At 36.9% G+C, this 26,687-nt stretch overlaps 3 protein-coding genes across 3 annotated transcripts; 1 reads left to right on the forward strand and 2 right to left on the reverse strand.

The window, feature by feature from the left end:
- Positions 1-678: 678 nt before the first annotated feature.
- dhrs12la (dehydrogenase/reductase 12-like a) lies at positions 679-7,325 on the forward strand. Its single transcript, XM_077611077.1, has 10 exons — positions 679-840; positions 2,983-3,116; positions 3,182-3,264; positions 3,352-3,447; positions 3,517-3,598; positions 3,667-3,728; positions 3,882-3,986; positions 4,183-4,273; positions 5,065-5,202; positions 6,589-7,325. Exons 1-10 carry the CDS (start codon positions 785-787, stop codon positions 6,702-6,704), a joined length of 963 nt encoding a protein of 320 aa, XP_077467203.1. The 5' UTR covers positions 679-784; the 3' UTR covers positions 6,705-7,325.
- wdfy1 (WD repeat and FYVE domain containing 1) lies at positions 7,183-19,030 on the reverse strand. The gene is made up of 12 exons (XM_077611076.1): positions 18,805-19,030; positions 16,509-16,576; positions 16,318-16,391; positions 16,079-16,133; positions 14,511-14,661; positions 14,321-14,433; positions 13,141-13,267; positions 12,637-12,742; positions 11,755-11,856; positions 11,535-11,665; positions 11,346-11,454; positions 7,183-10,286 (listed from the first exon to the last, which is right to left on the reverse strand). The coding sequence occupies exons 1-12, from the start codon at positions 18,939-18,941 to the stop codon at positions 10,227-10,229; spliced, it is 1,233 nt and encodes a 410-aa protein (XP_077467202.1). The 5' UTR covers positions 18,942-19,030; the 3' UTR covers positions 7,183-10,226.
- Positions 19,031-19,912: 882 nt separating this feature from the next.
- Positions 19,913-26,075, reverse strand: serpine2 (serpin peptidase inhibitor, clade E (nexin, plasminogen activator inhibitor type 1), member 2). The gene is made up of 9 exons (XM_077612201.1): positions 25,818-26,075; positions 23,773-24,045; positions 23,041-23,268; positions 22,374-22,571; positions 21,696-21,894; positions 21,518-21,615; positions 21,030-21,116; positions 20,853-20,936; positions 19,913-20,698 (listed from the first exon to the last, which is right to left on the reverse strand). The coding sequence occupies exons 2-9, from the start codon at positions 24,026-24,028 to the stop codon at positions 20,661-20,663; spliced, it is 1,188 nt and encodes a 395-aa protein (XP_077468327.1). The 5' UTR covers positions 24,029-24,045; positions 25,818-26,075; the 3' UTR covers positions 19,913-20,660.
- Positions 26,076-26,687: the final 612 nt, after the last annotated feature.

A 26,687-nucleotide genomic window follows, 5' to 3' on the forward strand; every position in this document is an offset into this window, starting at 1 on the left:
TACCTGAGTACAGTATGTAATGATTTAATAGCTTTTTATTCGTTTCAACCTCACTGAATAACAAAGACAAAAACTCAAACCTGTGTTCATTCTGTTCAGATGGAAAAACAGAACAGGACCAACCCAAAGGAAGATGAAAGAGAGACTTTTTTAATTGACTTGTGTTATATTATCGCCTCCAAGAACAATAAGAGTGTATTTTGCGCCATCCTTACCTAATATACCACTCTTCTTGCAATAAAGAATATCTACCTGCTTTCTGATGAAAATTTTAATAATTTCTTGTCGTTCGCATTATCTAATTTGGATTTAAGATAGAAGCAATCGCTTACGGCTCCTCTCAGTTAAAATAGATTGAATGTCTGTTTTCGTCAATGGCAGCCAAAGCGTATGTTTTATATATATATAATATATATATATATATAATATATATATAATATATATATATAATATATATATATATATATATATATATTATATATATATGTATATATATATATATATATATATATATATATATATATATATATATATATATATATATATATATATTATATATATTATATATATATATTTATTTATTTATTTATTTATTTATTTATTCATTTATATATATGTGTGTGTGTGAGAAAGCACTGCTTTCCCTTTGCCTCCCACTAGTGGGCCACAGGTGTTTAGGGCCCAGTAAGTTGTTCTGCTCTGTTCCACGTGGTGTACGAACGCAGCTAAAAAGAGGAGCAAAGGGGGTAGAACATCCTGATGCTTCCAGAGTCAGAGCGTAATCATGTCTCTGTACCGCAACTTAGCCTGGTTCCTCAAGGGAATGACAGAGTTCACCAGGTATGATTGATGCTTTCATCTCTTTTTCTCTTTAGATAAAAATGTGAATTTGCTTTCAAAATGACTATTTGTTTTTATTTGTACATTGTTTCAAGATGTGGAGTTTATTGACAACAGCTCTGTGTGAACATAAGTGCCATAATTGTTGTCATCTATCTTCCAGTTTGAGACGCGAGTGTGAAAAATTGTGTAAAATTTAGAGTGATAAAATGGGGTTTTATTTATATTTGCTTATATCTCATCAAAATTAAACAGACGAGACAACAGCCAAAGTTAACTTTTTCATATATGTTTTTCAGGCAGTCAATTATAAATTCTTCATTATATATAACTTTATAGTTCTGTAAAAGTTTTGAGGACATTAAAATCTTGTGGCACTTACAAAAGACTCACACTCTGAGATGCTAAGATGTGACTAATGTCTTCTCCTGTTCCCAATCGACGCCAATTCACATTTAATATAAAGGATATATAACATACACATTGCAGATAAGTTGACACCAAGTGCAACTAGATTTTTCCATTGCATAAATTGCATTTCTTCTAAGCTAATTATCCTCGAGTTACACATTTATAATTTCTCATCATCAAGTCAAACTGAGGAATTGTTACACTTATATTCACTATCTGATACGTACAATACTTACGTTTATCTGATCAATTACAGCCTATCATGGGCATTCCTCATTACGACACAGTGAGCCGGCTTTTCTGAAAAGGTGCTTTGGTGATTGTTTCCCCTCTCCCCTTTGTTCTGTGTTGTTGCGTCTCCAACAGAGTGACCCGCTCTGTTCCTTCATTGATAGCTCTCTGCATGACACCAGCAAACAGAGCGGGTATTTAGCCTCAGTCTCACTCGCCCTTGTGCAACCTTCCTCAACAATAGCTTCCAAGACAATGGTCGTCACACACACTTTTCATGCACATACTGTACCCTGATCTTGTTGCCTGCCACCATCAAACCCTTCTTGTCACATCCGCTGCCAGGCACAATCTCTCCCCCGTGTGTACAGTAAAATTGAGAGGAGAAAGACATTGTCTCCTTTCCTCGCTGACCTCTTTTGACCTGAATTTTCCCACTTTGACTGACACATGAATTCAATAATTATTCAAGCATAAAGGAGAAGATGAATGTCTAAACCCCAATTCCAAAGTAGATGGTACATTGCCGAAAATGTACTGAGAAATGGAGGACAATGATTTGCTTGTTGTGTTTAAACAAATATTCAAGTGAATACACTAAAAAGACAAGATATTCAATGCTAAAACTGGTGAACATTTTTTATTAATTCATTCTGCGAGTTTTCTCTTTTTGAAGATGAGACTTGCAACAAGTTCTAAAAATGCTGGAACTGTGCAATCAATGACATTAATGATTGGTCATTTAAAATTTGATTTTAATATCAATGATCAGCTGTGACGGTATTTTATCAATCAAATGTGGCAAAATTATACGTAACAAAAGACAATCGGTTATAACTGGTCGACCTCTGCTTGAATAAATGCAAAATAAACAAAATGACTGAAATCACCTGCAATTGGCTGGCTGGAAACCAATTCGGGGTGCCCCCGCCCAATACCCATTGTTAACTGGGATAGGCTCCAGCAACCTCCTGACCCCTGTCATTTTGGAAAATGAAGAATGAGCAATGAATGAAATCACCAAACACGAACCGAGCACTCATGTGAATTCGGTGTGACTTCGATTTATCATTTAAAAATTATCCTATCATTGAAAAAAGGCTTACTGAGGACTAGAGTTAAGCTTTGATATTGATTATTCACTTCATAGATTAATCAACAGTTTTTAAAAACGACTACCGTTAAAGCATATTATAAAAAAATTGAATACAATATAAAAAACGTAAAATAAATAAATTAAGATCAGACAACAGACTACATAAAAAATAAGTGGTGAAAGGTTTTGAGATACTTTCTCAACCTATGAAAGAAGAAGTGTCTCAAAACTTTTGACCATTGGTTTACAATACCAATACAAGCAGGGATTTGACACGCCTTTGACCAGTACAATGCTGTGAATTGGCATCGAAAGAACATGACGTCTGCTGTCCAGAATTTAAAGTCCTGATGGACTGAGCTCTTATGTAAAATATGCTCATATATGTGTTTCATTCTCAACAGGAATGCCTTCTTATCAGCTTCCAAGCGCTTTATGGAGAAGGACCTGGAGGTCTCTTTGGCGGGACGCTCCTTCATGATAACTGGAGCAAACAGTGGAATCGGCAAAGCCACAGCTATGGCGATAGCTAGGAGAAGTATAAGCACATCGTGTGTTGTACTTTGTAACTTCTATCAATCAGCAATTTTTTTCTTTTCATAGGCGGAACAGTCCACATGGTGTGCAGGAACAAGGATAAAGCTGAGGAGGCCAGGGCTGAGCTTGTCAAGGAGACTGGAAATAAAGTACAGTATTTGTGTGCCTCCCAAGATTGAAATAAAAAATAGACAGAAAAGCCATATCTCAAATTTTAATACAAAATATCACCTCAGGAGATCTATGTGCACATTCTGGATTTATCCGAGACCAAGAAAGTCTGGGAGTTTGCGGAAGCCTTCAAGAGGAAGTACAAGACCCTAAATGTCCTGGTGAGTAAACATAACAATCATTACATTTTGTTATGTTACTAACTTTTGATTCTGGTTGAACATGTTTAGATTAATAACGCAGGCGCCATCATGGATAAGCGGGACGTGAATGCTGAGGGTCTCGAGAAGAGCTTTGCCACCAATGTCCTCGGTTAGTTAGCTACTGGAATGGAGACTCCTGTCATTGCAATGAATAACTTCATCCTTGTTCTTTTCCAGCGGTTTACATTCTCACCAAAAGTCTCGTTCCTTTGCTGGAAAAGAGTGCCGATCCTAGAGTGGTGAGTGCAAGACCTTTTAATATTAAATCTGCAGGGTTGACTCTCATCAACACTGTCTGCTCCAGTTGCTATAGTTTCAATTGCTTTTTGAATTTTGAACCTTTCAGATGATCAGTCCTTAAAACATTTGAGACTTCATTTTTCCTTGTGCAGATCACTCTGTCATCTGGAGGAATGCTTGTTCAGAAGCTCAGGATAGGAAACTTGCAGACTGAGAGAGGTCGCTATGATGGCGCCATGGTCTACGCCCAACATAAGGTACATCAATGTTTGTAGAGCTGGTTATAAAAACTGTCTGATGTTTTGGCCATCTTATTTCTAGAGAGAATTGAAATTTTGGCAACAGCAGTTAAGAACAGTATTGGAAATCTGACAAGTAAAACCATAATTGATAACATTATGCTAACCTTCTTCAAGACAGGTAGATTAAACTGTATTTTTATGTGTCTCGCAGAGGCAGCAGGTGGTGATGACGGAGCAGCTTGCAAAAATTCACCCGAGCATTCATTTCTCTGTTATGCATCCTGGCTGGGTGGACACTCCTGGTACATTGTTAAACCTATGCACGCCTGATTAAATGCCAGGTTTTTGTGAATACAAAAGCAGATAATAAAACTGAGATAAATAATTTCTAAACTTTTTTCACTATTAATGTGGTAAGTCATAATCTACAGGCAAATATAAAGCTGCTATTTATTATTTAGCCAGTCTTGACACACAAAAAAATCTAAATCGGGCTCCAAGGATCCATGCTTATACCTCCCGAGAATATACCTACTAGATTTAATTGCAATCTGCCCACAAATAAAGAAGGAACGGATTTTAGTTTTTTTTTTAAAGATAGTGTACACACCAACAACTACATCACAGTCAAACAATTTGAGGCAATTTTCCATCTCATTGCAATCTCAAGTGCAATACAGAGAAGTGCAATTGTCAATTTTACGTACTTTCAATTTAAAGTTTTAACTCAATCTAATTATGAGAAAGATTTAAAAAAGAAATCTTTAAATTACAACAATATAATGGAGGGTGTTTGAATCATTCTGAACCTAATTGTAAATCGGAATGATTCCTCAATGGGAAATACATTTAATAATGTACCTTTAAGGACTATTAATTAAATCAATCCAGATTAAATATAGTACTGCATCAAGAAACCCCTTCAATTATGTATACTGTGTTGTGGTCTCCGTTTAAGAAGTGGTTGTTGTTAACCGTCTCATTCCACCAAGAATCCTTATCAGTTGAGCCACAGATGGATCTTTTCAAATAGATTTGCCTGATAAAACATTCATATTCACATTTGCTTTTGCTCTGTTATGTTTGTTATCAGCCGTAGCAAATGCCATGCCTGACTTCCATCGCTCAATGAAGAGCAACCTGCGGACCCCCGAACAGGGCGCAGACACTGTGGTGTGGCTGGCTGTGTCTGAGTCCGCCATTACCAACCCTAATGGCCGCTTCTATAAGGGTAAACAACAAAACACGTTTATACTTTTACTCTCTTTGACTTTTATGAACAGGTTTGGTACTCAGGTAACCCCAATTAAGTGTACTTAAATTTAAAAGCTGTCAGGTTGTTTTTTTTCTTGTGCAATTAGCCAAATCTTGAGTTTTTTTCAAGCTTGAATTGAATTGAATGCTTTCGTTGTCATTATGCAAGTATAATGAGATTTAAAGTGTCACCACGAAGTGCACAAATAACAACAACAAACAAACAGACAAATAATTACCATAAATAATAAGCAAATAATCAATAAATAATTACCATAAATAATAAGCAAATAATCAATAAATAAGAAATAAATAAATAAAAAGTAGTCAAAAACATAAATAAAAAGGGAAGTCCAAAAATAAAAACAACAAACAAATACATAATCAATAAAAAGAACTACTGCACTATCCTGTATAAAATATCTCGTCTTTACATTGTCTTTAATTGTGTTATCATTTAATATTTTGACCTTTTCCTGATTAAAAACCAGTTGCAAATTTGTAGTATTCTTGTGAGTGGGTTATCATAATAAAGGATCTCAGTCATTCTCAGTTGGAAACATTGCATTTAAATAGAATTTGAGTTATTAACATGGTCATGGAATTAATTAAACTAAAAAATTAAAGCATTGCTGTTGTGTGTGTTGGGGTAAGCGAGTGACTGTACACCCCTAAATTGATCTCATGTTTTTGTCTGGCGTGTATCCATTGCAGCTAGTATGAGCAGCTTTTGATTACTGCCAAAGTGCCGTGCCTCTAATTAACACTCAACAACACGCTGACACACACAGTAGCGTCAGCAACCTAGAATAGGATTGTGGGGGTCACATTGAAGTTTTTTTATATTTTGGATTATTTCAACACTTAATTGTATAAAATCTGCATTCAAATTTCCATTCAAATTGTAGATGTGAGTAATTCCAACCCCGCTAGTTGTATCACTGATGGCGCTAGACGTGCGATACGTTTCAAATGGGAATAGCAGCAGTGATCATTTACTGCTATTGACAAAATAAACATCATATATGTCAAATAAAATTTAGTCAATCCAATGAAGATTTATTTTTCTTGTCAGTACCATGAATAACATGTACAATGTAGAATACGCCAAAGTATATATCTTTATTTGTTTGTTTTGGCTTAATCTTGCACAAATGTTACACATTTGTTATTAAATTGAAAAATTATAATTTTCAGTGGAATAGTGTGGTATGGTCTGGCAGGGCATGGTAGTTTCACACCAGCATTTATCAAATAAAAACTGAGTAGTCTTTGCAGTTTAACAAAAACAGTAAATTCTACCCCCTTCCTATAGATGAAATGAATATTTTTGCAGTTTTTATCAAATATTTTCTGTACACAGACCGTAGGATGGTGGCCACCCACCTGCCTCTGGCCTGGACCCACAGTTCCCCCTTGGAGGAGCAGAAGCTGATCTCCACATTGGATGACTTGGCCAAGATGTTCCAGCCACATTGAGGGCATTATTGCACCTTTAGTACTAGTAACACGAGTGCTACTTGGACGCATAAAGACCGAAAGGGAAGGTCCACCTCTCAAGATGTCTTTTTGAGCCAGATTAAACATAAATTGGCTTTTCTTTATGTATTAACACACAAGGCTTTGCTTTTGTGTCTTGACATTACTGATTGACTGTTTTATATTTTCAATAACTTCGATTTTTAGAGAGCAATAGAATAGTCTCCTACACATTATATATTCTTATTGGGACTTTCTGAAAGTAGTCATTCAGATGGGAATCTGGTCTGACCAAAGTCTCAGCCTTCTTGTGTCTATGGTTGATGTGTGTAACTAATAGAACTGTATCTTGTTTGTTGTTTTGCTGTGTAGCAGCTTGAAGTGAAGATGGAGTTTAAGTGGTCTCTTTGTCCTTTAAATGAAAAACACCGAAGCAATGTGCAGTCAATATACGTATTTATACATAATGTCCACCCTGTGCCTTTTAAAACAAGCTGCTTTAATGTCATTACTAAGATGTGCAAATGCATTGACAAATTAAATGGCAAAAATTGAGAAAAAAATACAGTAGTTTCTCTTTGAGTCTCAATAAAGACTAAAAAAACATTGTAAAATCTTTAATATCAAGCAATAATTGATGTCTCTGAAACAGGATTGGCCAAAATCAAAGTTCTCATTGTATTCATCATAATAATAATTTTGAAATGCAACGAGTAAAGAGATAGAATCTCACTGAAATCCATTGAAATGAATGCAGGGGTTATGTCATGTGATACAATACAGTTGCCACTTGAGAAACATCAAGGCCATTGTACTCACTAGCATTTGATGATCTAACCAAGACATGAATCACTTCATATGATGTGTACTAAGTGCTCCTTTTGGTGCCATAAACACAAACAACCATTAGGAATTGGACATCATCACCATTGTGAATGTGAGAGATGCTCTCTTAAGCACACAACTAAAAGCAAAAAGCGTCCATTACACATGCAATTTATTTTTAACTCTTCATCAATCTACTCAGAAACCATGTGGCTGATGTGAATTTTGGTAGAGCAAAATGTTGTTGATCTTTAGTAAGCGCATGCACTTGTAAAAATAGTACAAGTTAACAAATGATAAGACACTGAGAGAAAAAGGCAAAAGTATTTGCTATTTTAAGGTCGGAGTCTATTTTTAAATTTTAGTTGCACTATATTAGTCACAGTAGGTTGGTAGAATGAACGCAGGAGGTTGGCCTGTTACAGAAAGAAGCATATTTGGCAACTTTAACGGAACATAATTTTTTTTTTTTTAAATAACGAGTGCGACATTAAACAACCAAGTAGAACAATTGTTGATTATCTAATGAGGGATCAATGTTGAACAGGGGTTCACCTTTATTATGAATCCAAAAAACCTTGCTTTTTTTAATTAGATATTTATTTTAATGGGAGGAAGTTAAAAAAAAATCTAATCGAGTGTCACTCGCTTCAATCCAGTGCTCAAATGGCGAAATGGTCAACATTTGAAGGACAGAATTGAATTGAAAAATGCCTTTAATTAGGGTGGAAAGTGAGATATGATATGAAAAAAGTTGGTCCAGGGTTTTTTTTTATTTAAGTTTCTTAACAATCCAAACCAAATGTTTAAAAAAGAGCTCAGGAAAAGCCAGTAAAACATTGTAGTCTGATAAACTATGTTACATTGAATTTAATTGTAAGGTTTACAACCCAAAATGGATTTTTGTAATGAATGACAAATTAATTTGTAACTTTCTTACACAACCTATTGAGTTAGTGGAAATTAAATTTTTACTCATATATTTCACTCCGCTTATCATCACATGGGTCAGGGGGTGCTGTAGCTTTTCCCAGCCAAATTTGGGCAGTTGTCAATCGCAGGGCACGAGGATAAATACAACCATTCATACTCACACTCGTATCTATGGGCAATTTGGAGTTTTCAATCAACCTACCACACATTTTTGGAGTATGGTAGGAAACAGGAGTAGCCGAACAAACCCCACACAGGCACATGGAGAGCATACAACTCCACACAGGAAGGACGGAACCCACCAGGGATTGAATCTTCAAAGTCAGAACTGTGAGGTGTATGTGCTAAGCACTCTGACTGTGCAGCCTGAAATTACATTTGAATGATTAAAAATTATTTTTCCTCTACCAAACCAATCCTGAATTCACACTAACATGATCCCCATGTATTTTAATTGTGAATGTTTTCTAAAATGCATTTGCCCACATTTATTACAGGGAAAAACATAAGCAAACAACCTTTTACACAGATGATAAATACTTTACTACAAATAGGAACATAGACTACATCAAAAACTGGAATGTGAGAAGGAATATATAGTATTCACCATCTCAGAATCAAATAAGGCAACTATATAAATTCATGATGTCTTTCTGTCTTTTAGACTTTTGGAGGGACTTAAGCAGCCCTAATACAGCCAGGAATAAGGTTTGCATGCATTATTTAGTGTGACACAAAATTCTGTGCATTTGTGGCACAAATCCAATTTAACTCAACTTATTTTATAGGTGACCCTTAAAGGCTTAAGCTTTCCCCACCAGTGCCACATTAGGTACACAGTGCAATTTGTCTATTCTACACTTGGGTTCAACAGCCAATTTCTCTACATTGGCAACAACATCTTTGATGTCGGTCTAAACAGTGTCACACTTTGCAAAGATGACCAGTTGTTATAGCAACCAAATCCAGCTATTCCCTGCTTCCCCTTTGGATCAACACCGTGGAGGGGTGGGTCAGCATCACACAGTTGCATTGCGTCAACAGCGCCATTTTAAAACCCACTCATTATATAGTTGCTTCACATTTTAACGGTTGTCTTGGGAGAGTGGCCACAATGACACCTAAAATGAAGGAATAACCCATTGATGTAAAACCTCCTGAGAGTGATTTAAGGCCATCTGGTGAAAAATAGACAAAGAGAAGGTTATGGACGGACTGAATCGGGATCAGAAAGTATTTCCAAACAACTCTTTAAACACAAACAAACAATATGTACAGATGGTGTTTGGACATATGATGAAGCAAGACATTGTACTGCATAAATATGCAAGTTTTTTTTTTATAGTTGTGGCAGGTCAGGAATTGTGAATCCTAATATTACAGTACAAGGAAGAAAAAAAATGACCATTGTCAACATTTCCTCAAAGAAACCTCAGAAATATTAAATGTAAACACTAATATTAACACTCTTCCCGTCAGGGCACATGCACACATTTATATACACACACCATTGTGCTTAGTGCTCTTTGTGGGTTCAGGTGTGCACATAAACTCACGCACACTTATGTGGATCGGAAGTAGTGGAATGGACCATTATAAAGATCAAGCAAAAAAAAAAAAGAACATGGAGAGTTACACTACCAGCACTCACTCACACTCGCACATGTGCACCCCCCCCCTCAAGAAGCTGCAGAGTCTAAGCATGATGGCGATGATGCACTGTACAGGGGGGTTTCCATGACACCAGAAGACTGACTAAGCCAATCAGCGTGGAGAGAAGCCTGTTGCTAGGCTACAGCCAACCACCTGCGTCATGTCCCAGATCTGAAGACACAAACAAAAAAATTAAAGGTGACAAGTCAGAAAAATCTCGTTCTAACCTGATTCTTAAGTTTTCACATCACTGCTGCTAGTAACTCATATCATAACATAGAAAAAAAACTTTTGCAGTAGACAAAGGGGAACAATAAGGTTCAGACTCCAGGTCTTGAGGCACATAACTGAGTTTTTTGTCATATCTGATCTTTTTTGTGGCTCTTGAGAGCACTGTTTTAAAAAATGGCACACATGTAGAGAAACACTGTCTGCAATATGCTGAACAAAAGTAAAGCACAATGCACAGGAGGAAAACAAAAGACATCACGAGTCTCCAAAAATGCTGGAATTATCACCTAGCACGATATTATATCTAACTTTAAAGCCGTCTAATTTGACAAGTGCGTTCAGGGCATTGTCCAATGAGAAAAAGAAATGAAGCCAGCCTTTATGATAAGATCCCTCAGGTCAAGTTTGAGTAGTTTTAATGTCATCCTGTCTATAACTGCACAACTGTCTATAATAATGCATTGTCTTTGAAGGTACAATCATACCATAGCTAATAAATAAAAGTTTTATTTAAATATATAAAAATATATTTTAAAAAGTGTTGCAAATGAAACATGCGTGGGTCCAAAATAAAATTATCATTAAAAAAAGACTGCATTTTCCTTTGCAAATGCAGACGTACCTATCAAACCAATAAAAGTGGCTATGCATGTGCATACAGATCAATTTGGATTGAGCAGATTGCTCAATCTGGCAACACTAATACTGCCAGTCTGCAATTATTTATATTTAAGTGGAAATAGGTTGAAAGGTTTTTAACAGATCATTATTACGGTTTCTTTCAGTTTTAAATCCTTAATAAATCCCTAATAAGAAAATATACATTCCAAAATAGTGATAGGTTTTGAACTTCATAACATTATCAAATATTTAATATGCTCATTGAAAAGGACTTCACAATAAATCTGTACAATCCTATTCTGCATACAATTTTATACCTTTGTTTCAAAGCGGGGATCAAATACAAAAACTGCTGGATAGAAAATAACTCTTTTAAACCTTGACAATGCGATCACTTCCACAGGTGACCATCAGGCCTCTAGATCGATCCATGTCCATGTGAGCAATGTTGTGTTTCCCCTCATGAAACGTGGCCAATGGGATTCGACTGTGAAGCACACAAACAAATGCAGTTGATCAGTTTTCGTCTTCTCAGAAAAGTGGAAAAATAGATAGACCTTAACTTACTCTTCTTCCTTGATAGAGTCAAAACAGGGGTCACACACCCGCACTGGAAATTCAAAGCCCATGAGTGGGAATGTAGAGCGTTTTGAACTACATCTACCACAAACAGCTTCGCCGCATTTTCTACAATGGTGCTGGAACACACATTCACATTAATGACAGTAAAACCAACAATGCAATAAGTGCAAGAACAATTTCCTGGTGGCACAAAGCTATTACGTACCTGTCTGAGCCCCAGGGTTTTCGTGTCCCACATCTGCTTGACGTTCCAAAAGAAAGGTTGCTCACACTTCTGGCAGGAATCACTTTCCAACCACTGAGGTGCCTGGAAAAAAAAATCAAATTTTGCTTATTACTACGTTCGGAAAATAAATGCCTAAAAACATGTAACTTGCAAATCTGAATTTTCTGCACCATAAGGCACACCTAAAAGCCTTCACTTTTCTCAAAAGTCAACAGTGCGCCTTATATATGAATCGATATTGGGGACTCAAGATCTGATATTCCCTTTGATGCAGCTCCATCTAGTACAGGGGTGGGCAAACTATTCCACAAAAAGGCCGCAGTGGGTGCTGATTTCATTCCAACCCATAAAGAGGACACCTTTTCTAGTGCGTGCGTCAGAGTCAAAAAATGAGCAATTTGGATTTCATGCTCAGGAGCACATTATCAGTGAATTCCATGTGGTCATACACAACAACCAATTACTCCCAGATCATTTCTTTTATTTTTATATATATATATATATATATATATATATATATATATATATATATATATATATATATATATATATATATATATATATATATATATATATATAGATAGATATATATATAGATAGATAGATATAGATATATATATAGAGATATAGATATCTATCTATATATATATCTCAATATATATATATCTATATCTATATATATATATATATATCAATATATATCAATATATATATATATATATATCTCAATATATATATATATATATATATATATATATATATATATATATATATATATATATATATATATATATATATATATATATATATATACACACACACACACACACACACACACACATACATAATATTCATACAAACCTCTTCTCTCTTCGTGTCCATGTTCCACACTGCTATTCCTCCATCAGCTGAGCACGACACCAACTGCTTGGTCAATTGGAGGTAGAGCAGTGACTGGACACGCTCGCTGGGGCAGGAAGATTACAGAAAGGTGTACACTTCACATTATAAAATACCATTTCATTACCAGGCATGTAAGTATTACTCAGTTATTGTACAGAATTTTTTGCAAACTTTGGTGACTTCAAAAATGCTAGTGAATACCCATAACACTAGAAAAGAATTTGGAAACATGGAAACAGTATTTTGAAATTCTCAAATCAAGATGGGAAAAGGAACGTGGGGATAAAGACTATATAGTCAGCTGTTGGTGAATCTCCTTGAGACCTAAGTTTGACAAGAAAGTCCGGGGGTATCACATTAACACAGACACAGTCTATTAACATCTTTAAAAAAGAAAAAAACTCACTGGTTAACACGTAATAAAAGTTCAAACAAATAAACAGATAAGCCCGCTGGACTTACTGATGTCCTTGCAACAATAAAGTTCGTCCTTTGCGTCCTCCTATGTCCCACATGATGACACTGTGATCTGAGGCCCCTGAGAATAGCAGTCTTTGAACGGGGTCCCAACACAAGGCTCCTACACTACCTGCAGAAATCAACAGCAAGGAAAGATCTCTTGTTGCATGTGATGGTGACAGCAAAAAGAGCAATTTCTTTTGGCCATTATATATTGTAATTTACTAGCCTTTATGCCTGAGATTCCCAGAAAGAATGCCGTAGTCTACCATGAAAGCTCATTTTGTGCCACAGAACATTACCGAATGTCAATGAATTTATACAAAAAAATAATATATTAACTACAAATGAATCTGTTATAGTGACAAGCAGAACTACAGAAGTATTAAAAATTGTTACATATACAACAGAAGTGCCAGCTACACTTATTAACATTTATAAAAATGGCTGAAGTAATGGTTCCTGCAAGTATATGAGTGTTGTTTTTTCACAGCAAGTAAGTCAACTTGTGGTAAAGAGACAAGATCATTATCATTTCAGTATTGATGCTTTTTGTAACGTTGTTGGCGTGCCAAGAGATTTTTTTGAGAAATATAAAATGGTTGCCATGACTCATCTAATGGTTTGGAAGCACTTCTCTTTGGTAACTTTTGTGTCATTTCTTAAATAAATAAAAATTACCATTTGAATATGGACTGAACTGTACTTAAGTTTACTACTGCCATCTGCTGGCAGAAAATCCAACTACATTTCAAATGTTGGAGGGCTTTCAGTTTATCGACTCAGGGGTAGCAGGGCACATTTAAAATTTGCTTAAAGAAGGGAGCTCAGTTTATTCTCAAATCACAAAGAAACATGGCCACCTGATTTACCACTTCACTTGCACTCAGTATATATTTAAATAGATTGCATGGTGTGGCTCTTTGATTCTCAGTTTAATTTTTTTGCTGCTTATGTCTAACTTGTCTGCCATCCCAGGACTAGATAATAAAAAAAATGATGCGCATAAAAAGTCAACCGATGATCAATGTGACGATTACTAGTTCAGTTTGTTCGGAGATGCGCTAATTACAGGTTAAAATAAAAACAAACACCAGAACAATTAATTAAACAGTTAAAAAATCTCACAAATAAAGAAAAACACACAGGTACTTATACTAATGTGTTTTTTTGTGTAAAATACCTTCATGGCCTTTCAGTGTAGTGATAATGGAGTATGTCTGCTTCTCCAGCTTCAGCAGTGTGATCTGCCCTGAGTAATCACCAACAAAGGCATGCTGAGTCTCATGATCATATCTGGGCAGGGAATTATGGTTTCGAACCACACAAAAAATGCTGATGTATTCAACTAATAAGAGGTCAAAAAGGGATACTGTAGGCAAGAGGCCCATGAAGTGAAATAGTGTCTCCCCAGCATGCTGCCACTCTGAGTGCACATCCAGCTAACACTCTTGTCATGGCCAGTACTCACGACCCACTCGCTCTCCAGGGTAAACACCATATCTGAGACACGGTTCTGGTGAGCTAGAAAACATGTTGAGACACACAGATGTCATGTTATGTCAGCAAGAGGCAAACCATGAAAGCACATACATATTGAAATACTCAATAACTGTGGGTGGTAGGGCATCACAATCTTGACACAAAAAGCTAATGGCGATTTTTTTGACAAATATTGCGATTGCATAACACGGAAACTCACAATACTAGCAGTGAGAGGAGCGCAAACACAAAGCACGCCACATCACCACTCCCTGACGAGTGACATGTTCCAATTTTTGGTGGTTTGGGCTTTTTATTGCTAGTCTTTCTGCAAAATTTGAATTCAATTCACTTTCTATTCTTACTGATCACATGTCCATCATGTCTTACACTTAAAAATCCACAGACCACTGTGGGTGTGTGTCAAACCATGGAGCTTTCTCTCCTGTTGAATTTCTCTCCCAAGTAGTCTAGAGCAGATTCCAGTGGTATATTACGACAGGCTGGCTGTTAGCCATGACGGCATCATTTTCCACTGAGTAGACTGAATAGTGTCACAACAACATTATTTTCATTGCCATCTCATATGGTAATACAAGGGGCTAAGTTGAAGAGCAGAATAAAGTCACTGAATTTTTTTGTTTAAAGATGGGAAGCCAGAGTATCCTCATGCATGCAAATAAGCATAATAGTACATATCGCTTCTGCCTCAATTTGAGCTATCAAAGGCCCTGGGCATGTTAGCAGAAGTGTAATCAAGCTGGTAGGAATTAATTTTAGCCTATGGCGCATTGTTTTTACATCATCTTGAACAAAACTGTAACTGCAAATGCAGAAATTCCAGTTAGAATGTCTAAGTGCATGTGAAGAAATGGTGATGCTCTAGCATGTTGTTGATGTTGTCAGTTAAATAAGTAATCCAGTTATGTCACAGTGCACAACAGTTTTTTCCCCCCACAAGTGTGAGATGTCACTGATGTCCCCTCCCCCTTTTAAATCCAAATCAAGCATAATTAATATATGAATTTACAATAAGTGAATATACGATGAGAGTACAGTCTGAATTAATGGTGGGCATATCAATTCCTTTGTATCGCTAAATCAACATTTAGTGTAATAAATAAAGTGCACGTCATTATCACAATTGTTAGGATAACATACAACACACAGGATCTTGCGCACCGTACCAAACATGCCAATATTTTATAGTTCCATGTTTTATTGGGATAAAAAAAACAGTAATTGGCATCATATAAAATCAAAATGTCTACTTTTGCCGATCTAATATGAACCAATGTCATCGGACCCACACATAATCATAATGCAACAAACGTCACAATTGTTGGACTAAAGATTAAGGCAAGAAAATAGTTTTTAATTTTTTAATCCGCATTGACACTGCACCTCAGCACTTCTTGTCCCAACGTATTTTACATTGTTTCATTAACTCGTGTCTTACCTGGATATGTTTTTACATGGTCCATCTTGTTGAAATCTTCAGAGATAAGAAACTCCTTGGGGGCAAGCAAACAAAAACATGTTTCAAAGCAAATAACTAACCCACCCTTAAAGGCATTAGCCATTTTGACTGTACAAGCCACTTTTATAATGAAAAGAAGCCAAGTTTGAACAACCTAAAGAGTAGATTGAAACTGACCCTGATATGGGGTCATTTGTTTCTATGGTTGTTCTACTCACCACAACCGCTCCATTATCTTGTCCAATGAAAATGCGTCTGCTGTCATGATGATATGACACACACGAGCAAGGAGCTGAGACATGAAACGACATGGAAATGTTCACAATTAGCAGATTATTTTGTACTAAGGAGTGTGTATAGAATGGATGGAATTTTCAAAAACCACAGTGTATGGTACAGTCTTACTTACAGGAGACAGTGTGGTATATACTTGGCCAGTACTGACCGCTGTCTCTCTTCAGCCAAACCCGGATGGTTCTGTAAATAAAATTATCAGAGCAGTGAATAATTATGGTCCCTTCTGTTTTATGATCGTTTGTTTTAAAAGGTCAACATTGGTTAAGTACCTTATTTTAGTGAAACAAAAAACATCAGGAAAGTTTGAGAGAAATAACATTTTTAATCAGGAAAAGAAAATAATCATCAAAAATAATACATCAACTAAAAACCAATTAAAAAAACAATGCCAAATCTTTCCAAATGAGGAAATGGAAAAAGTTTCCCTCTCCATTATTCCATTCCCTTTTGTCCAGAACACCATATGACACCGTTTAGGCACGGGTCAATGATGCTACCTTGCCACAATCACCATGCTTGCCAATATTCTTAAATCAATGATTCACTTAAGCTCATCAATATATCCATAATTTTTAGATTTAAAGCCACTATCCACTAAAATGGCACAATCATTGTCTTGTCTGACCATAAAATTTGAATCCACAAGGAATTTGGCTTGTCAATGTGAGCACAGCTGCAAAGTTCAGTTAAGTTTGTAGGTGTCAGTTTACAGTAGAGGCAAGAGATAATTACACTTCTTTGCCACACTAATTGGGTTTGAATCCCAATGGATGAATTTTTGGGTGCATTTAGAGAAAATGTGCAAAAGAAAATGCAATTTAATGCATATTTTGAATTATTGTTTTGCAATTTTTCCAAGTGTGCCATGATATGATATGAAGCAGGGGTCTCCAGAATATTGCATATCATATGATGCAAGATTTTATTCCAACGCAACAAGAAACACGATTTTCACCAATCTAGTATTTTACAAGTGTAATCAGTTGATGTTACTTGTTTTAGCAGAAACCTTATGGGTTAAACTGGCTTTGCTGAAATAAAAACCAGGACCCACAGTGGTTTGGAGAACCATGATATAAACAACGTGTGTCAAAGTGGCAGCCCGGGGGCCAAATCTGGCCCACCGCATCATTTTGTGTGGCCCGGGAAAGTAAATCATGAGTGCCAACTTATGTTTCAGGATCAAAATAAAATTAAGAGTATAGATGTATATTAAATTTCCTGATTTTCCCCCTTTTAAATCAATAATTGTAATTGTTTAATCATTTTTTTCTGTTTTGTAAAATCTAAAAATATATTTAAAAAAAGCTAAAATAAACATTGTTTTAGATCTATAAAAAACTGAATATTCAGGGCTTTTAATCCAGTTCTTTTAATCCATTTATTTAAAAAATCTAAATATTATATCTAAAATGGTCCGACCCACATGAAATCGAGTTGACGTTAACGCGGCCGCAAACTAACCCGAGTCTGACACCCCTGATATAAACAATCATAAGGGAGTGTCTCTGCCAACAAAATGAAAAAAAAAGTGAACTGATGCTTGATTAACCTGGGAGCTCTTTGACAATTAAAGCATTTAGTAACATCATAAAGAACAGCTATCAAAGAAGACTTTGATGTTAAGATCACAGTCGGAAATAACTGGAATGAAACCCCCACATTGTTCTCTTTGTGTATGAGAACATTTGGAAAGTATCTGTTCGGATGGGCTACCTGATGTGATAGTGGTTCACTCGCCTGACTTTAATGCAGGCAAGGGTGGGATTGATCCATGCCTTCTGTTTCAGAATTATATTTTTTGATGAAAAGTGCTCTAATTTATGTGAAATTGCTATGATCCCATTCCCTGGCGATGCAGTTTGTAGCTCATCTTACTGGACGAGAAATACAGTGACCAGCTGTTGAAAGTTTCACAGAAAGCATACAACCATCTGGCAACACTTTTTCATAGATGATGAAAAGACAACTGTTTAAGCCAAAGTTTTGACGATCACAGGACATAGCCTTTGGCTGATATTCTCTTGGTTTCTTGGATGTTCTGCAACAAGTGTACCGTTAGACACCGTAGCACACATATACACCGATATAATATTGAATGATTCATCATTTTACACATTCAAGTTGATGCTTTGGACAGCTACACAAGAAAAAGAAAAGGCTTATTTGCCAGAGAGCGTTCAACACATTAGAATAGCAGAATACTTGTATGTCCATATTTCCCAAAGTAAACCAGTTATTTTCCGATTGTTTTTATTTCGTTTTGCATGCCTTGCATTCTGCCATCCTTCCTACAAAAGGATATGTACGAAAAATAATGAACTAGTGAACAGAAAATATAACAAAGCTGCAAGCAAGCTACTCCAGTAAAGCTAATATTAGCCTTAGCTATGTTGGGGAAAACTCACCTGTCTTCGCCGATAGTGATCACTCCATCTTCCTTCGGGATTAAAACGGCAGACGTGACAGTGTCTCCGAAACCCTCGATTTTATTCAGAAGAACCGGCCTGGCGCTCTGAGGCCTCGAATGGATCTCCGCAGCCATGGTTTAACCAGGCAGCAACAATGTTTTCCTGCTGCTAATTCTCCTCCGCGCCCCGTCCAGGAGGATCAGCTGACAGTGAGCTGCTGTACCGTAATGACGACAAAGCATGCGCAGAGAAAAAAGTTGGCGATAAAAATAGTTTATGATCAGGACAAATGGAAGCCTTTTTTGCAATGAATGAAAGGGCCTCTACAAAATAAAAAAAGCAGAGGATGGGTTTTGAGCTTCCACTATAGATAATTATTCATTCATTTCTTTTTTTCTAAACTGCTTACCCTCACAAGGGTCGCAGGGGGTGCAGGAGCCTATCCCACCTGAATTCGGGAAAGAGCCGGACGACCATTCACACATACAATCATACCTAGGGTCAATTTAGAGTGTCCAACCAGCCTACCATGCATGTTTTGGGAATGTGGGTGGAAACCGGAGTACCTGGAGAAAACCCACACAGGCCCAAGAAAGACATGCAAATTCCACACAGGAACCCACCCTGGATTTGAACCCAGGACCCCAGAAATATGAGCCCCCAGGCCGCCTTATAGAGAATTAAAGCACCAGAATTTGGAGAGTAATGTAAAAAAAAAAAAAAATTCAAAAATAGTTGAAATTAAGCTGATATGTTGTTGTTTGAATTTGCATACATAAACTGTATACCTTGTTTTGAGATTTCAGGCCCTAATACAAACAATAAAACAAATGCAGTATGCAGTAACTGACTTTCAACTGAATTAAATGGCACACAATGTCTTTGTTGTACTACTATCAAAAACCTGGAACACTGATTCAGTCATTGTTACTGCCACAGAAAAAAAAAAGGGCTGATTAATAATCAATAAATAAAGAAAAAAAAAGACATTTCTGAACCACTGAGTCTTCACATTCAAAAGGATAGGTCCCATTTTCTTTAGTGAAAGAAATAACTCTTAAAATCCCAGATATACGGTGCAATGCAATTAAAAATCTTTGTGAAGTGAGCTTTTAAATGAGTTTTATTGCTCTCAAATCAAGTCAGAATAACAACACAAACGTTAATTCGCAGTGGAAAACAATCTTATTAAAATATCTGAAAGACCGAGATTGGACGTGCGTTGTCATAACTTAAGAACAACTGGAGTGATATTAATGTGGACATAAAGGGTGAAGGTCAGAAAATACAAATGATAAGTAAACATGGTATGCTACTCCAGAGTTGATAAAATACACAAATGACATTCAAAGCCCCTTAAAAACCAAATACGATGTAAAAAATATGTTAAAAAAAATAAAAAGCTGAAAAAAGAGAATGACATACTGTCATGCAAGAGTTATTAAACCAGTTTCCTTCAATTTCTTGTCCAATTTTGAGATCTGATTCTGATAAATTATGTGATTAACAAAAATGCTCAGAGGCATTTTTTATCAGTACAATGCCATGGCAATTGACTTAAAAACTTAAATGATTTCGGTTATAATCAAGAAAAACATGAAAAAATACCTATTTTTTCCCTCAAGATAATTGCATTTTTCTAAACAAATGTACCATTAGTCATACCAGGCATAAACAATGAAAAGTAAATTGAAGAAACAAGTGTGGAGTAATAGTTTGCCCCTCATGACTATAAATGCATTAAAACAAATTCTATCTACAGCAGAATATATGATCATCTGTGTGCATGCATGCCAACAATCAATTCCCATGTTTCCACTATTACAACTAAGTTTAAACAGTGGACACTGACTTTAGGGTTGGTTGATTTGGCCCATGAAGAGGAGTGTGCCTGTGGACAAATGAAAAGGATCATAATATACAAGGCTGCTTTGAGGAATAGAACAAAAATAAATAAGGCTAAGACAATGAATTTTGCTTATTATATAAATGAGCACTTTTATTGCAACGCAGTAGACGTGAAGGAGGTAAAATTAGTTTATTACCAGTTGGATTATGTCGAATAAGGAAGAGGAATGGTCTGTCCACTGAAACCCAAGGTGGAGAGGACCGAGCCATCAGAATTGCGGCTGAACGTAACGGGAAAAAACAGCATTAGAATAATACCATATATTGAATAAAGATCAAGTAAAAAAGAAAATCAATATCCCCAAAACACTCACCAGTGGCAGCTGCTGCTTTTGTGCCATCTTCATTCACCACAATTTTGGCTTTCTGGAGAGCTTTCGTCACATATACAGGCTCTGAACCTAAGGTAGAATGCACACGCTAATTAATACAATGAACAGAAATACAAAATGTAAGTAAAGATTTTGCTGAATAAAACAGTGTATATTTATTTAATTTTTCGTTGAATAACATGGATGAAAAGGGTTGCTTTGTAAGTTTAAATGCTTAAAAAATGTAAATGGCAATAATGTACTATTTTACACCACAGAGTGGCAGTAGTGGGCTTAAATGTGTTTAAAAAAATAGAGAGGGGATGTGATTTGTTTGGCATTCAGACTGGTCTTTGTCAACCAGTGTTCCACAGTAAACAATCATTCTTTTCATACTTTCAAGTATTGCTCATGTCCGACTAAACCTGCTGGATATAAACAGAAGACATCACGTCATATTACAAATGGGGCTTGACAGTACTTTCACTTACTCAGGTGCCTGAAGTCAGCTTTATCCTGACTGAACATGTCTGTTATACCCAGCGCTGTCAAGGGAGCCTTTAAATCCACCTCAACATTAGCAGTGAACCTTGAGACATACACAAGCATCCACAAATCGTCATTCAGAGGAGCATATAACTGTGGCTTGAGCGTGATGGTGAATCTTACTTGGGAAAAAGAAGGTGTACTTTGCGCATGTGCATTAAATTGTTCCAACTCTGCACCGTAGCAGAGTTAATATGGGGGATGACATAGGACAGAGGCACGTCCACCTCAGTAGGTAGAATAATCAACATGCTGATAGTGTTGCCGTGATAGGGCAGCTCGATCACCTTATACGTCACCCCTTGCGGAGTAGTGGCTATGCCTGGGGAAAGCAAGTTTTGGGGGGAAAAAAGGGCACACAAAAATTCAGAAGTTAGTGGCATCCTACAATCCAAAGGTTGTTTTTTTGGCTATTTTGGAGGATGACTGCTTCTAAAACATTGTCAGAAATGTCTGTGACAAGAAGAAACAAAACCAAGTCTGAATTAAAATGATGCAATCAGTCTGGATCGCAAGATAAAAGAAAAAAAACAACAACTATGGTCCAGATGCTGTTTTGGAATGTGGAGTATAATTAGTGAACTTGTTCAGTAAACTAAGTAGAAGGTGAAACATTTATATCCAGACAAAAATGGTGGGAATTTCAAAGAGTACTTCTTTCAGAATGATAACTGAAGTGTGGTTTCTGTTAGTGAAATGATGTCAAATATTCAGTTTGAAAACATTCATGTTGTGTACTGTGTGCTGTGAAAAAAAAGCAAAAAACAGAAAACCAACTGATTTAGACAGAAATTGACTTACTAATGTTGAAGATTGATAGCTGGGACATCATAGGAACTTTAAATACATTGCCATTGCCACCAGTAAATGGTCTCATCTTGGTGTTTTCAGACTGAAAGCGTGACTTCCATAAACCTTTGAAGTAGATAGAGTTGATAATGACCAAACGGGCCATGGCAGAATCCAGCATATCAGCTTTGATCAGGCTTGTGATGTGACCTAGAAGAATATTAAACAAAACGACTTCATGAGAAATGGGATTTCAACAAAATCTACATATTTGAAGAAAAAGGAACACATTAAAGAGGAAAAAAACACCTAACTTATGTATATATAGTTTGAATATAAATAATTTGTTGGGTATGTTGAATTAATCACACGCTAGATTCAGTACACAATAGACATTGTATGTAAAAAGCCTTTTTGTCTTCATGGGCACCATCAGTGCCAAAATGATATTTATTTATTTTCCATGGACATCTGTTTAGGATGCCCCTATGAGCCTCACTGGTGAGGTGTTCCGGGCATATCCCACAGGGAGTAGACTATGTCGAACCCTTGGTTCTCCAATAAAATAGCCCAGGGCACTAATTCAAATAGGGGGAAAAAATCATTTCAGAGTAAAATTAATTTTAAAGTGTATCTCAAAAATACGGACTGCTGAAATGAATAACATGACTTGATGTACCTCTGGTTTTGTTGCTGACCCAGGTATTGATCTTATCTGCTGCCCCTTGAGGGTCACTAAAGTCCATGCTTCTGCTTTCAGCCTGGAAGTTTGCTTTGTTGGTGGCCACAAAGGTCGGTTGGATGGGGAATCCTTCTTTGCCGAATATGCCATTGGCAATGAGAACAGCATCCTGGTTGGACTTTGCAGTCAAGGTCTTGTGCAGTTTCCTCAGCATTCTGTAAGGTCCTGTACCCATCATATACATTTTTAAAAAGTTGTCTTCAAATGCCACAATCACAATTTTTTTCACACCAATTAAATGATAGAATTTTGTCACAGTATTCAAAAATAAATGATAAAGACTGGCACAAATCAATAACTACTGAAATTGATTGATTTAATTTCTTGAGGGGGAAAAAAAGCAATGGCCGCCACATGAAATTAAACGGTGAGAACCCAAGAAGAACCCTACCTTCTGCTACATCACTTCCCAAAACGACTCTGGCTTTCTGGCCAAAAGCAAAATGGTATTTTAAACCGTGTTTTGCACTTTTTTGGTTTATTTTATAAAGAAAATGCCTACATGCTGGGGCTCAGTCAGGTCAAATCTAACAAATTGTAAACTATCACCTGAAGGGGTACCTCAAAAAGTACCCGCAGAGGTGATAGTGGACACATATACATAACTTACCAAGCATTTCACAAAAACTTAGCTCAAAAAGTCTTACCCTACAAAAGAAATATTCGTACCATTTTTCTTGAATCGGAGTGCACGGAGGACCTGCCTACGGGTTTCTCCATGGCCTCCCGGTAGCAACATGCCAAGAACAGAGGCCACTCCATGAGGTGAAAGGACCACATTATCCAAGGGCTTGGAAAGGACGACTTGCTGAAACACCTTAATACCGAGATCTGATCCTCGTTCCCCATAAGAAAGAGTTTGGGAAAATGCTCCTGTGCATAGGGCCAACAGTGTACAAAGGAACAGCAGTGCCAGGTACGCCATTTTGACTTTAACAGCACCTTCACAGAAAAAACAAGTAGTACTTTAAAAATGCAGTATGATCAACAAAAAGACTACAAAGCAAAGCTTCATTATGGTTTCTATGATGATTTACATGTAGAAGTACAATGTACATACTTTGACTGGTTTGTGAAAAGACAATCATTCATCTAGGTTCAATAACACTAAAACAGCTATAATTCAGCACAAAATAGATTCAGAGCCAAGAACAAAGAGCTGCAGTCTGACAAATGATTACATTTTTCCAGAGCTATATTTTTAACTCCACAGTTAAAGACTCCAACAGAGACTGGTACGTAGTTTGTGGTGGGGAGGCACCGTGCTGCAACCATTACAAATTTGACTACAATTAAAACTCACCTAACGGGGTTTAGAGTTAGGTTTAGGCGCAGCGGTTAGGGGACAGCTTGCTGATGAGCTGATCATTTTATTCAGGTGTGGTAGAGGGAGATATGGAAAACAGACTGAATAGGGGCTCTAGAGGACAGGATGTGGCCACCACTGTGACAAACCCAAACCCTGCGCATAACCTTAACCCTAACTCTAACGCTATACCTAAAGCTACACCTACCCCTAAACCTAATGAGATTTAGGGTTAATCAAATAATCAGGATCGGTATGAAGCTTCTGGATAGCTTGCTGATGAGTTGTCATTGGATTCAGGTGTGGTAGAGGAGGAAGATATGGAAAACAGACTGAATAGGGGCTCTAGAGGACCAGATGTGGCCACCCCTGTGCTAAACCCTAACCCTGCGCCAACCCTAACCCTAACCCTGCGCCAAACCCTAACTCTAACGCTATCGCTATACCTAAAGCTACACCTAACCCTACACCTAATGAGGTTTAGGGTTAGGTTTAATCAAATAATCAGGATCGGTATGAAGCTTCTGGAGAGCTTGCTGATGAGTTGTCATTTGATTCAGGTGTGGTAGAGAAGGGATATGGAAAACAGACTGAATAGGGGCTCTAGAGGACCGGATGTGGCCACCCCTCTGCAAAACCCTAACCCTGCGCCAACCCTAAACCCAACGCTGCGCCAACCCTAACCCTAGCGCTGCGCCAACCCTAACCCTAGCGCTGCGCCAACCCTAACCCTGCGCCCAACCCTAACCCTAACTCTAACGCTATACCTAAAGCTACACCTAAGACAGACTGAATAGGGGCTCTAAAGGACCAGATGTGGCCACCCATGCCAAAACTCTAACCCTGTGCCAACCCTAACCCTTTGCCAAACCCTAACTCTAACCCCACACCTAACCCCACACCTAACCCCACACCTAACCCCACACCTAACCCCACACCTAACCCCACACCTAACCCCACGCCTAACCCCACACCTAACCCCACACCTAACCCCACACCTAACGAGGTTTAGGGTTAGGGTTAGGTTTGAACAGACTGAATAGGGGCTCTAGAGGACCGCATGTGGCCAAACCTGTTCTAATACATGCTTTTTTCAACTACAAGAGAGTAAAAAAACATCATCCAGTCACTGGAATATGTGCCTGTTAATGAATGCTTGTTAATAACCGTAAAGCTTTGACGTTGTATGACACTCAAACAATATAAAAACATTTGGTCGTTAGTGAACATGAGAATGAATCTGCTTCAATCGGACGGCTTTGCATCATTGCCGTTTTGATCCTCATTTAGATTAACAAATGTATCCAACGTTGGCTTAAGCACAATAGCAGCGAATACTTCAAAAATGAGAAAGATAAACTGAGTAAAGTCAGGAGTAATTGTTTAGAATGAAATTAAGTTCACTTACTTCGACGCGCAGACGCTCCTCTTGCACCACAGGTGAAACTCGGACTTTCTACTTCAATCTTTCAACACCTTCCGGACGTCCAATAGAAGAATCACATGCGTGAGAAGTAAATCTAAATACAATGCTGGTTTTACCAAAAAAAGGTTCCAATCGAAACAGACAACACCGTTTTAATACCACTTAAACGGACTCAACTCCTCCTCCTAACTAAACATTACTAGTACAGGGGCGTAGAGGAACCACTGACCGTAACATAACAGACAGACAGTACACGGCACAAAATCCACTTCCGTAAGTACTTCAAAACAAAACTAAAGTGTTTGTTTCCTTTACCCAAGACCTTTAAAATTCGCATGAAGTTTTTTCCCCCCTAGAATTATGAAATGTCAAAAATTACCCTGCAAAAGTTCTCGTGAATAAATTAATAACACTGATTCTGTCACGGCTCTAGTATATTGTACTTTGTATTTTATCATTGTATTGCTTCAAAATAAAATATAAAACAAATGCAATATTGAATAAATATTTTTTTTTCATCTGTGTATATATTTATCACATGTATGTGTTGGTAATGAAATAAAATAAAATGTAAAGAGTAGAAGAAAACAGATAATTTGCATTTAATTGAACTAACCTGAAAAAATAACAGGCTTAGTCATTGAAAACAATTTATACTTAATCAATTTACAGCACAGGCTACAGAACATTAACTGCTCATGTTATCAATATCTTCCAAGATTGGATGATTTACAGCCACCATCAAAATATATTTTGCCAAGTGAGCAATACATATAAAGGAAATGTTTGGTCATCACTGACATACAAATATCGTTCCGCTAATGTAGAGTTAAAAAAATATATATACTGTCA

This window comes from Stigmatopora argus, chromosome 10 (assembly GCF_051989625.1).
Source record: "Stigmatopora argus isolate UIUO_Sarg chromosome 10, RoL_Sarg_1.0, whole genome shotgun sequence".
NCBI lineage: Eukaryota > Metazoa > Chordata > Actinopteri > Syngnathiformes > Syngnathidae > Stigmatopora > Stigmatopora argus.